Below are 12003 nucleotides of genomic sequence, written 5' to 3' on the forward strand. Positions count from 1 at the left end.
AATTATTTGTAACTTCTTTAGAACTTTGGGAAAATGGTTTTCGACACGCCACAATATTCACACATGCCACAAATGTATGAAATGTAACGCTCTAATGCAAAGGTTGGGCAATTAAGTCCAAAAACACTGATGGTTTTTCTTAGTAAATAGTTCTATTTGTGTTTTACGCGAGTATAGATCCCTTCAAGAAAAATGCAACCCAAATGAAATAAACATTGGGCCGTTACCAAATTCTTAGTACGAACCCAATAAGCTGAGTGTATAAAGCACCTTAATACTCTGTTGAGTTTGCACTGGCTACTTTGATAAATTAAAAGCAGATCTACACGAGTATTATTTAATGGACGTCAAAAAATACTACACATCAGTCATTCTTGAAGTGAGTTTCAAGCATTAAATTTCAAATTCTTGCCACTCAACCTCCCCCTCCAAGCAATTTTCGCTTTGGCCAATTAAGATATTTTATGATCTTTCAATTAATTTGGTCGATTTTGGTTAGACTTTTATAATCTACTTTTACCCCAAATGCACTGTGATTGAGGATGAATTTGATATATAGTCTTTGTTACCAGGATTCACCGCATGTCATTCTGAATAACCAAGGAGAGATAGTTGGCTATATGACAAAATTCCTCCGTGTTCTAGAACGTCTTGACCGTATCAAGTAATATTATTTGGAGTCTATTTTCACGTTTTGTTTTCAATTTAATAACCACATTCCTCAAAATATTTTGGCAGCGTTACTATCATTCCGAGTAACGAACACGTTTGGGGTGTGAAAGTTGCTAATTCTTGGAATGGGGTTTTTGGTATGCTACAGAGAAATGTCAGTCGTTGTGTAATGCAAAATACGCCACTAACTTATTCCTATAGTAATACAATGAACGCTTTCCTAACACAGGAAGGAGATTTTTCTCTAAACCCATTGATGGTGTCCATGGATCGTTTCAATGCCTTCCCTAGTTCTCACCCGTTTTTGACTGTGACAATGAAAATAATATTCGGAACAAATCACTCGAACGAAAATGATATTTATTCTGTTATTGAAAAATGGGTAAATTAATTTTAAAAATTTCTAAATAAAATCCTAAAATAAGTTGTAAAAGCTGATAGGCAGTTTAATATTGTACCTTTTTATTACCATATTAAAAAGTATCGAAAATCATAATTATTTTTTGATTTATCTAGGTAGTTGTGGTTCTCTTTGGTCTGGCTCTACTGATTTACATGGTGGGAAAACTGAGCTCCAGATACGGAAAAGTGAAATCGGAGCTTCCTCCCATGTTTTTGTTGCAATGCCTTCTGGGAACGAGTAAAACCTTTAAATGAAAGTATTCGACCGTTTTAATATTTTAACCTCGTGTCTTGTCTTAAGGTCCACAAGGATTGAAGTGCGAGGGAGTCACTCGGTTTCTTTCTGTCGTATGGAGTCTGGCTTCTTTCCTAGCATTGGTCTTCGTATCTTCGGAAATGACTTCGCAGTTTTCGAACAAATCGCATGCCCTTCCCTTCGACAACATGGACGATATATTTCACTTTCCGGATGCAGATCCTTTTTTGACGAAAAGCGACGGAATCTACAATTTTATTCGGGTAATTTTAGAAAGCAACGGAGTTTAGGAACATTACACGGTCAGTGTCTTAGAGTATGAAACCTATAACTGAAGTGGCTCGAATAAATAATCGAAAACGAAAAATTTCACCTTTCCACAATCCTCTTCAATCAGGCAATTTATGGGAGTTAGTATTCACGGCTACAACTATTTTGTAAATTATTGATTGTGAAAGAAACATTAGCGTCGCGTTTAGTAATAAGGGCGAACAATATTTAAGATTAAGCTAAGAAATTAACTTCAATGCTCTACACGTCAAACCGAACTCTATATTTTTATATGGTTTGGTACGTAAAGCATCATAGTCACCTGTAAACTGAACCCTTGTAGTAGGGTACACTGCTAGCCTGCTAGATATTGCCAGGAACTAGGAATTTGCTTGTGCTACAATTGGAAAGTAGTTTTTGCGAAGACATGTCTCCTTCAATGCGCTTCGAGGATTTTAAGAAAGGGGAAATAACATTGAGTTATTTTTAATTTTCGTTTTAGAAAAATGCATTGACTAGCCCCGCATTTGCGGAAGTAACAAAGCGAGCTAACGCGAATCCACACGCGTGTTACCAGAAAAAAAGCGACTTGTTTAAAAATGCCAATTTTCATGAGCGAATCGAAAATCGAGAGAAGTTCATCATCTTTTCTGGGAACTTTCTGTGGAATGTAATCAAAGCAAGATACGTCAAGACAGGACACTGTAAAATGAGATTAAGCAAACCATTAATGACAGCCTACAGGGCGCTGTATTTCAGCAGAAATATTTCGCAAACCCTGATTGAGACAGTCAACAAAAGGTAAGTTTCTACATAAAATTCCGCGCTAATTATGGTACAGTTAAATTTCTCCTTTTTCAGATTGCGCCAGGTGACTGAGGGTGGTTGCTACGAGGACCTGAACCCATCTCTCAAAGTGAAATCGCATCCTTGTCAGACAGTCGAAACACCGGATTCTTTCGTCGTAATCAACTTGAAAGCTTTTAAGGCCATTTTTCGCGTCTGTATCCTGGGTTTCTCGGCCGCCTTCATCGCTCTCTTTCTCGAAATATACGTGAACACATTGAAACGTAACATTTGTAGATCTTAAGACATCTACTGTATCTTTGAAAGAAAAGCTGACGATGTCCGCATTTCATAAGTTAACTTCAAAATTGTCCAGAGAAGTACTCTCTACTTTAATAATAACAATTTCATCCGGTAGAAATTGCGCAAAAGTATCGATTTTCCGGGCTTATGGTTTGGCGATATTGACCAACTAATCATTAAACCTGCGATTCTTTGCGGATAATCCGAATGATATATTAACTTTAATCGTGTTTTGTTCGTTTAATTCTTTACGAATAATTAGATAACGCAAATTCGTTGACGAATAAGCAACCATTTAATCTTCAAACCGCAGGTTAACTAGGTCAATAGCTGTTTTAACGTTTTCTAGTTAATTATCTGGAAGAAACGTCATTTTGCATTGAATATCATTGCAAGCGAAGTATGAAATAATATTTTTGAAAATATTAGACCTCTAGAAGGATTTGGCACTATTTTAGCATTCGGTTTGAAAAATTTATTCAAACTTAAATTATATATTTGTACAAATGTTCAATTTGAACATGTTTTGGATTGCATTGTTTTTTGTATCCTGATCTCTCCACCAACCTTTTTCGACACATCATAGCGGAAATTTTTTTAGCTTGTAGAAATGAAGCAATTATTAAGCACGTTTGTAAGCCTTAAATAACCCTCTAGAAATACGGCCGACCATAAACAATTTTTTTACAGTAGTAGGACTTTGTGTGACGTCTCAAGAAATAGTTGCACTTTGCAAAATCACCTATTTTAATGGTAAGGAGCTCGCGGACCCAACGTTTAGAAACTGAACTAAACCACTTCTGAAACATAAAACCATTAAGATTCATTAGCTGGGTTATAAAATGAGCTTATTTTCGAAAGTACAATATACAGTTATACTACATATGATCTCGTTTGATTTATCAACAAATACTATTGGGTTCTGAGAAACCCTCATGTTCTTTTCGAAAATGATCTGTGTCTAATGGCTTATGTTACTTGTCAAAAATGTGGATAGAAGCATGCATTTTAAAATACCCTTCGAGGTATGTCATAGTACCTGGTTTGCATTTCTTATTTTGTTTTTGAGACCTCTTAAAGATCCAGCACAATCTATTTCAACTCAAAATTGTTTTGTTTACAATAGTTGCTAATAAAACAGTAAATATCTTTTTTATTTATTTTTCGAAGTTTTTTTCTTCATGCAAGTGAAAAGCAACTTTAGATAACATTATGCAATAAAAAGTGTGCTGATTTAGTTTTCGGTATCCCATTCGATCTAAGGTTGATCAAGTCCTTCCCATTAGTTTTAATTTCATCGACAAGGCAATCCTGGTTTACTAATATTATTGGTTACAGTCGAAAATACTGCATCCTGAAGAGTGCTGCAGAATCCTGGCATTATGTGACGACCACCACTTAGTAAAAAAAAACTCGTTATAACAAACAGTACTTCGTATCATCAATTAAGAGCAACTAGTTAATAATACTTCTGACGATCGTAGGACCAGCACTGTCTGCAAGTTCTCTATGTAAATTATTCATTAATAAGCATATGGGCTTTGTAGGCCAAATGACGAATATTAATGAATCTTACGTTGTGATAATTAAGATGGTATCAAAGCGTTTTTAAAAAACTCAACGAACAATGCAATAAGTGAGAATATTACTCCATAAAGGTACACCAAGAAAACTGAAGAAAGAAATCCAAAACTCGTTGCTTTTGGTCCATTGATATAATTGTCTTTTTCCATATGAAGTACTTTTCGATATGCATACAAAATGCCCTTCCGTCTAGGTTCGTTTTGTCGAGTTTCAATAAATCTACAGATGCTATGACATAACAGTGTTAAATGATTTAAAATTAAAGGTAGTAAAAGCAAGAGATTTATAAAAGTTTTAAGAACAACAATAGAAGCCTAGCTTAAAAATTAATTATTTAAAATTTTGATTGACGTGAGGAGGCAATTTTAATTCCTTCTACACATGGCTCATAATTATTGTAGTCACTCAAAGTAATCACAATTCAAGCTGTATTATCATTACTAAAGGGAATTAAGGCTAGAATAATCATATCTTTATTGTAGCGTGTCTTTCCATTTGTACTGATTTACAAAGAAAAAGGGAGGAGATTTCATGACGACACATGGGTACAATTATTGCCAAAAACGCAAATGGTCTTACATATATTTTAGATTTTCCAGGATATGTGTTGGTAGTTTCTTGTTGAATAACATATGCACACTTGATGTTTCGAATTCTGTTTCCCCTATATGTAATAACCTCTCTTTCTCAAGCAGTTGCGAGGCGAATCCCATAATGACAGGGTCAATATATTTAATATTGAAAAACATAATGCCCTCTCCGTTCAGTAACTTGTCAGCGAGGTTTTTATCGTTCAGATCCTTGAAATAGTATCCATTTAAAGCCATTCTACTTCGAAGTTCACCGTACCCGGAGTCAGCCCTCTGGATTTAATGAAAAAATCAAGTATTATTAAGGTTGGGCTAATTGACCGGTGCTGAGCTGCACTTACATTAACCAATCGCTTCAGCCTTCCATTATTGAAGATGAACGGCACAATATTAGGATTTCTGATTAAATCTTCAATATTGTTGATATAATCTGTTTTTGAAATCAAAGCTTCGCTTTTCACTGAACTTTGATATGATTTTATGAGAATAAACGTTGCCAGAATCCATGATCCAACCAAAATCCTCGATGGTAGTCTTCGACCCAAAACGGACAGATTACCTGATATGTACAGTAATGATGACTATATTAGTGTCCATCCACTTTTCTACCTTCAAAATTCATTGTCGGCCCCTGCCTCAAGTTCAACTTTTACCAGAAGTATAAATTTTCACAATCAGTCCAGTTAAGCATGCGAAGTTAGCAACAATTACTTTTAAAGTTATAGTAAAATTAACCAGAAATGTTTAGTTACCAAGAACTTATCGTTTTTCGCGAAAAAAATATTACAAACTACATTCAACTTAGAGCCCTCTAATCCGCCGAATTAGCTCTCCCGAATCGAAAAAAAAACTAGAACAAACAACTCCACTCCAATTAACACCGGGACTAAACACTCAATAGTAGCCAAAATTGAAAGACGCTACACCCTCTGTAGGCATGTGTGTTATAACTAGCGGTTGAGGAAACGTTTTAGAAAACATAACACACATGCAAGTATGTGACGAGACAAAAATTAAGATACTTAACAGTTTAATAAAAGATTCGAGGAGAATAGCCACATCATCTGAAAGAAATTGCGAAAAGAAATTCTGTCCTTCTTCACGCGGGTGCAAGCGGAGATGAAAAGAGATGTGACGGATACAACTGCAAGAGCGATTAATGTAAAAGCAGTAGATTTCAATCCTAGAATGCTCATTGAGGTTGAAGCCAAGTCTTGATTGATACGGGATATTGTGCTGATAATCCTGTAGCCTGATATTGATATTGGTGGCGAGACGTCGTGCGTCATGAAATTGCTCGGTAAAAGGTAATAGAACCTCATAAAGATATCCAATACCTACAATGTACAGAAAATGACTTGACCGTTGCAAAAATCTGAATCATTTCACCAATATCAACGCAAGTAGACCGTCGTTGAATTCAATAGAAACAAGATGTGCCCGGCTGGGCACAGAATACTTTTGCACGGCAACTGTCGAATTACTATTATTACTATCAAAAAATTTTCCAGGGATGGACATAATATTAGCCACAGCGTACCGAACTTAAAAGGCGTAAAGAAAATTTACGTGAATAGCCGTAACTATGCTGAAACGATTACCCGTAATTCTAACGTTAATTTATTTACTTCTATTATTATTCTAATAGTGCAACACAATAATAGAAGTGAGTGAGTATCCCCTCGTTGCGAATTCTTTAACAGCGCGATCATTCAATAAATTTACTTAAGTTATAATTTTCAAACTTTTTCCTTATTATCTTAAGATGAATTTCGTCCCGAAACATCTTTAATTAAAATAAAACGTGAATCGAACTTGCGACCCATGGTTCTGCCGAGCAAAACTCAATATCTCTAACCGATATACCACGCGCCCATCGGTCAAGCCTCGCCAACATTATTAATACACGCCTGAGCGCGCTCCCCCGAGAATTTTTTCGGTACCTTTTAATTCGCCGAATGCCTAAGTTTCTTTATCTCATTTTAAAAACAGGAATGTTAAAACAGAACATTAATTTTTATTACGTAAGTTAAACAAAACTGATTCAGATTATTTTAAAACTAGTAATAATATAGCGCCACATTAAAACAATAATATTCCTATTTTTAAAATGTGAACAATTTTATTCCTATTTTTAAAATATGACTCTATTTTATTCCTATTTTTAAAATATGACTCTATTTTATTCCTATTTTTAAAATATGACTCTATTTTAATCCTATTTTTAAAATATGACTCTATTTTAATCCTATTTTTAAAATATGACTCTATTTTATTCCTTTTTTTAAAATACGACTCTATTTTATTCCTATTTTTAAAATATGACTCTATTTTATTCCTATTTTTAAAATATGACTCTATTTTATTCCTATTTTTAAAATATGACTCCATTTTATTCCTATTTTTAAAATGTGGCAATATTTTATTCCTATTTTTAAAATGTGGCAATATTTTATTTATATTTTTCAAATTCCTCAATCTCAAAGTTTTGCTGGTTTTAAAAATTCGCGGGGATTTTTGAGATTTGAGGTTTTGAAAAGCGACATCTATGCGTGGTGCCCAAATACACCTTGACTGCCTTCCCTGAGATAGCGCGCTTAGGCCTGTATTAATAATAAATTTACTTTTGTTAAAACTTTAAAACTTTTTCCTCGTTATTTTAAGACGAATTTCGTCTCAAAACATCCTTAATTAAAATGAAACTTAAAAAAAAAAAAATATTTCGTCGTGTGGAATCGAACTGCGACCCATGGTTCTGCCGCGCAAAAGGCAACTGCTCTAACCACCATACCACGAGCCTAGTTATCCAAGCCACCATGCGTGGTGGCCAAATACACCTTGACTGCCTTTCCTGAGAGAGCGCGCCTGTATTAATAATAAATTTACTTTTGTTAAAACTTTAAAACTTTTTCCTCGTTATTTTAAGATGAATTTCGTCTCAAAATATCCTTAATTAAAATAAAACTTAAAAAAAAAAAATATTTCCTCGTGTGGAATCGAACTGCCACCCATGGTTCTGCCGCGCAAAAGGCAACGGCTCTAACCACCATACCACGAGCGTAGTTACTCAAGTACATATTCTAGGGGTATTTTTTTATAAAGCTCGCGCATGCGTATCAGATTCTTGGTCACAGCATGACGTCAGCAAACCACCGCCGGTATTCCACTGGCGAATTTTTCATCGTTTCCCTCTCGTGGGCCCGTATATTTCAATTGACACCCGAGCGTGCTCGACGGGCTTTAAGTCTTCCGTTTATAAAAATATAACTTTTGAACGCCATCTGGCGTGCAAAAGTAAAAATATAAGCTGGCTTAAGATATACCAGAAGTGAGATGAGACCAGAAGTACTGAGCTAACCGAATTCTTCACTCGGCGAAGGTGAATATTCTTGATAACACACCAACGGTTGGCCCTCTGGTAGCGGTTTCAGAATTTCCCCTCCAAAACGTGAGACGCTCGCGGTGGTAGACGGCCGAACTAGATTTAAACACCCGCGTCCGTGTTTCGCCGCTTTAGGTTGAGGGGAAGGGTAAGAATTTTTTTGGAACTCAACCAATTTTTTTCTCTCTAGCGTAGGCACGATTGAAGCGGCGTAAAATCCTCAAATTTGTTCACTAATGCCAGGATCTATTACCAATGCTAGAGCCCTTCACTTCTAGTCTCATATCATTTCTGGTTATACATTAGGTAAGATTAGTCATTCCTTGGTCTCGCAACAACAACACTACCTATGGTTAATTTGGTATTTTCTGTTAATAATAATTATTGCCATGAATTCATTTATTGATTAATAGATTCATGTTATTGCAGATTAGATGGTAATAGATTAATACTGAAGAAGTAAAAGGTGTGTTGCTTAAATCTGTTCTTATACGCGATTTCGTGGGTCTGCACTTTAGTGTTCCTTTTTCTACCGTCGGCAGTATTATGATTTTAAGACCAAAAACAAAATCACTGATCTGATCTAGTTGTTTCAACCTGTAACCCTGTATATATACAGTTTTGACCCATTGGCAAGTCTTTTGGTGATAATAAAAGCGTATTCTATATGTTGAAATCATTACCTCAACGAGGAATTAATTTTTAGTATCAATATTAGCGTGAATTTTTGAATATCAATATTCGCGTCAATTTTTGAATATCAATATTCGCGTCAATTTTTGAATATCAATATTAGCGTGAATTTTTGAATATTAATATTAGCGTTAATTTTTGAATATCAATATTAGCGTGAATTTTTGAATATCAATATCAGCGTGCATTTTTGAATATCAATATTAGCGTGAATTTTTGAAAATCGATACTCGCGTGAATTTTTGAATATCGATATTCGCGTGAATTTTTGAATATTGATATTCGCGTGAATTTTTGAATATCAATATTAGCGTGAATTTTTGAATATTAATATTAGCGTGAATTTTTGAATATCAATATTAGCGTGAATTTTTGAGTATCAATATCAGCGTGGATTTTTGAATATCAATATTAGCGTGAATTTTTGATTATCAATATTGGCGTGGATTTTTGAATATCAATATCAGCGTGGATTTTTGAATATCAATATCAGCGTGGATTTTTGAATATCAAAATTAGCGTGAATTTTTGAATATCAATATTAGCGTGAATTTTTGAATATTAATATTAGCGTGAATTTTTAAATATCAATATTAGCGTGAATTTTTGAATATCAATAATATCGTGAATTTTTGAATATCAATATTAGCGTTCAAATATTCGTTAACGTGTACAATTGAATACCACTTTATATGTTCATATTTGTGTACCACCACAGTGGCAAGGTATTGAACGCTGAAACATTCAATTTCGAATGTTCTTTTTTTACTGTGTAGTATGGAACAGTAGAAGATGAATAAATCATAAATTAATTAAATATACATACATCGAACTGCATCGCTGAAGCCATATTTACTTCTAGTTCTTGGTTGATAGTCTGATTCAATCTTTTCAGATTAAGGATTACATTTTCATTACTTAAATAATTCCACCTGAAAATTTGGGAGCAATTCAATGTTCAGGAAATGCCTTACAGGTGTTTGGTAAAATCTTACGTGATGTTTTTCAAATAATAGACAAATATTTTCGTCAATTTAATGGAATCGCCATCGAACGCATTGTACCGTGGGTTTCGCGAAATCATATAGACATCACTCTGTGAATTGTTACACATTAAATAAAGTTTACAAATCTTTATGAACGTGTACGAAGACAGCCAATACACGTTTTCTAGCCACATGGTATGACAGATATCTAACATGAGGCTATTAGTTTCACGGGTGTACCTCGTATCGGCAGTTCTCAGAAGAGTAGTTCCCGAAATAGCAACCGCGATTCCAAAAAAAAAAAAAAAAAAACCAGCGGCTTTGTTCAAAACTGCTGTTTTAACCAAACCTAATACTATTGGGGTTTAAATATTAACCTAACCCGAACTAATACTATTGGGGCTCAAATAATTAACCAAAACGAACCTAACCCTATCCTGACCTAATAATATTGGGGCTCAAATAATTAACCAAAACGAACCTAACCCTATCCTGACCTAATAATATTGGGGTTCAAATAATTAACTTCACGCATACGTGATTTGACCTAATCAAACCTAACTCTAACCTGACCTTACGTAACAAAACCTATCCTAACCTGGCCTAACTTAACAAATCCTAACCTGATATGATGAAACACAATCAAACCTAACCTAATACGACGTAACACAACCAAACCCTATCCTAACCTGACCTAACGTAACGAAATCTAACCTAATTGATCTGACCTACAAATATAGGGGTTCAAATATTTAGATTTACGCTGACCTGACCTGATACTATTGAGTTCAAATAATCAACTTTAACCTAACCTATAATTATCCATATCTGACCTAGTTCTATTTGAGTTCAAATAACCAAGCCTACCCCGTAATAAAAAAACTATAGTTTTTCGCATCCCTGTTTTTCTTCTCTTTAGAGAACTGCTGTAACTGGCAAATTTCCATTTCGGGAAACCGCTGTAACTGGCAAATTGCCATTTCAGGGCTTAATTGGGTTTTCCGTTTGCTCGTTATTTTTATGGTAATATACAGGGTGTTTCTGATAAGTCTGCCATAAATCAAGGGGCGTGTTCTTTGGGTCAAACTGAGTGGAAAGTGTCAAAGAACATGGGGTGTACAAGAATTTGCAACGAAGATATGGCCCCCCAAACATTGGCCCCTAAAACAAGAAAATATTCGAAAATGTAGACTAAAACAAATTCAGCCTTATCAACTTGTTTAGAAATAATGAGACAATTTCAATAGTTTCCCTCTAACATCGTTATTGAACTTTCACCTGGCAGAAGTGTATTAAATGAGTAGAAGTATGCCTACTCTAGTAAAGTAAATTCAAAGTATCATGGTACCTTTCGGTTGGTATTACTTTTATTCTTAACAAGTTAACATGGACGTTACAGGTATTGTTCAAAATGTCCACCAACGGCGTTAAGACAAACATGAACCCGTCTTTCGAAAGATTATTGGACATGTTGGAAGATTCCTGGCATGTTCCTGATTGTTTGACAACCTTCAATAATTCGTCTTCGCAAGTCTTCCTCATCACGGACTTCATTCTTGTACACGATGTCAAAAAAATCTTTGAGATGACCCCAAAGACTTTTTAGCAAACCACCGTTTATTGTTTACGTTTGTGAATAAAAAACAATGCTGACAGTCATGACGCAAACGTAAAAACTAAACGGTGGTTTGCTATAAAGTAACGCGATGTTCTTGATAACGTCACAGTATCACTTCGAACGAACGTGTGGTAGCACAGTATGGCGTATACCAATGCAGAATATGCAGACATGCATCTCATGTATGGACTGGCGCAGGGCAATTCAGTGGAAGCACAGCGGCGATACCAGGAACAATTTCCGCAACGACGCATACCAAATCGTCGTACGTTCGAGGCTGTTGACAGGCGCTTGAGGGACATCGGACAAGTACAACCCAACAACGTTCGAGAGCGAGACATTCCAGAAGACATGGAGGAAATCGAGGAAGACGTCCTTGCCATGTTCGATGAGGACCCCTCGACAAGTACCAGACAAGTTGGACGACAATTACATGTTAATCACGTTTTGGTCTGGCGAAT

At 35.3% G+C, this 12003-nt stretch overlaps 1 protein-coding gene across 1 annotated transcript; it reads left to right on the forward strand.

Annotated features, from left to right (window-relative positions):
- Window positions 1-21: 21 nt before the first annotated feature.
- LOC149708857 (uncharacterized) lies at window positions 22-3766 on the forward strand. The gene is made up of 9 exons (XM_089863089.1): window positions 22-102; window positions 178-379; window positions 573-664; window positions 739-826; window positions 902-1054; window positions 1189-1312; window positions 1376-1593; window positions 2103-2401; window positions 2462-3766. The coding sequence occupies exons 2-9, from the start codon at window positions 341-343 to the stop codon at window positions 2688-2690; spliced, it is 1242 nt and encodes a 413-aa protein (XP_089719215.1). The 5' UTR covers window positions 22-102; window positions 178-340; the 3' UTR covers window positions 2691-3766.
- The last annotated feature ends 8237 nt before the right edge of the window (window positions 3767-12003 follow it).

This window comes from Phalangium opilio, unplaced genomic scaffold (genome assembly GCF_054372755.1).
Source record: "Phalangium opilio isolate 3A_F unplaced genomic scaffold, DU_Popi_V2 ptg000013l_1, whole genome shotgun sequence".
Lineage (NCBI taxonomy): Eukaryota > Metazoa > Arthropoda > Arachnida > Opiliones > Phalangiidae > Phalangium > Phalangium opilio.

Excerpts from the sequence above, each read along its gene's own strand:
- LOC149708857 (XM_089863089.1), top strand. The coding sequence starts at position 341 with ATGGACGTCAAAAAATACTACACATCAGTCATTCTTGAA. Across the intron at positions 380-572 it reads ACACATCAGTCATTCTTGAA|GATTCACCGCATGTCATTCT; the intron begins GTGAGTTTCAAG and ends CTTTGTTACCAG. Across the intron at positions 1,594-2,102 it reads GAATCTACAATTTTATTCGG|AAAAATGCATTGACTAGCCC; the intron begins GTAATTTTAGAA and ends TTTTCGTTTTAG.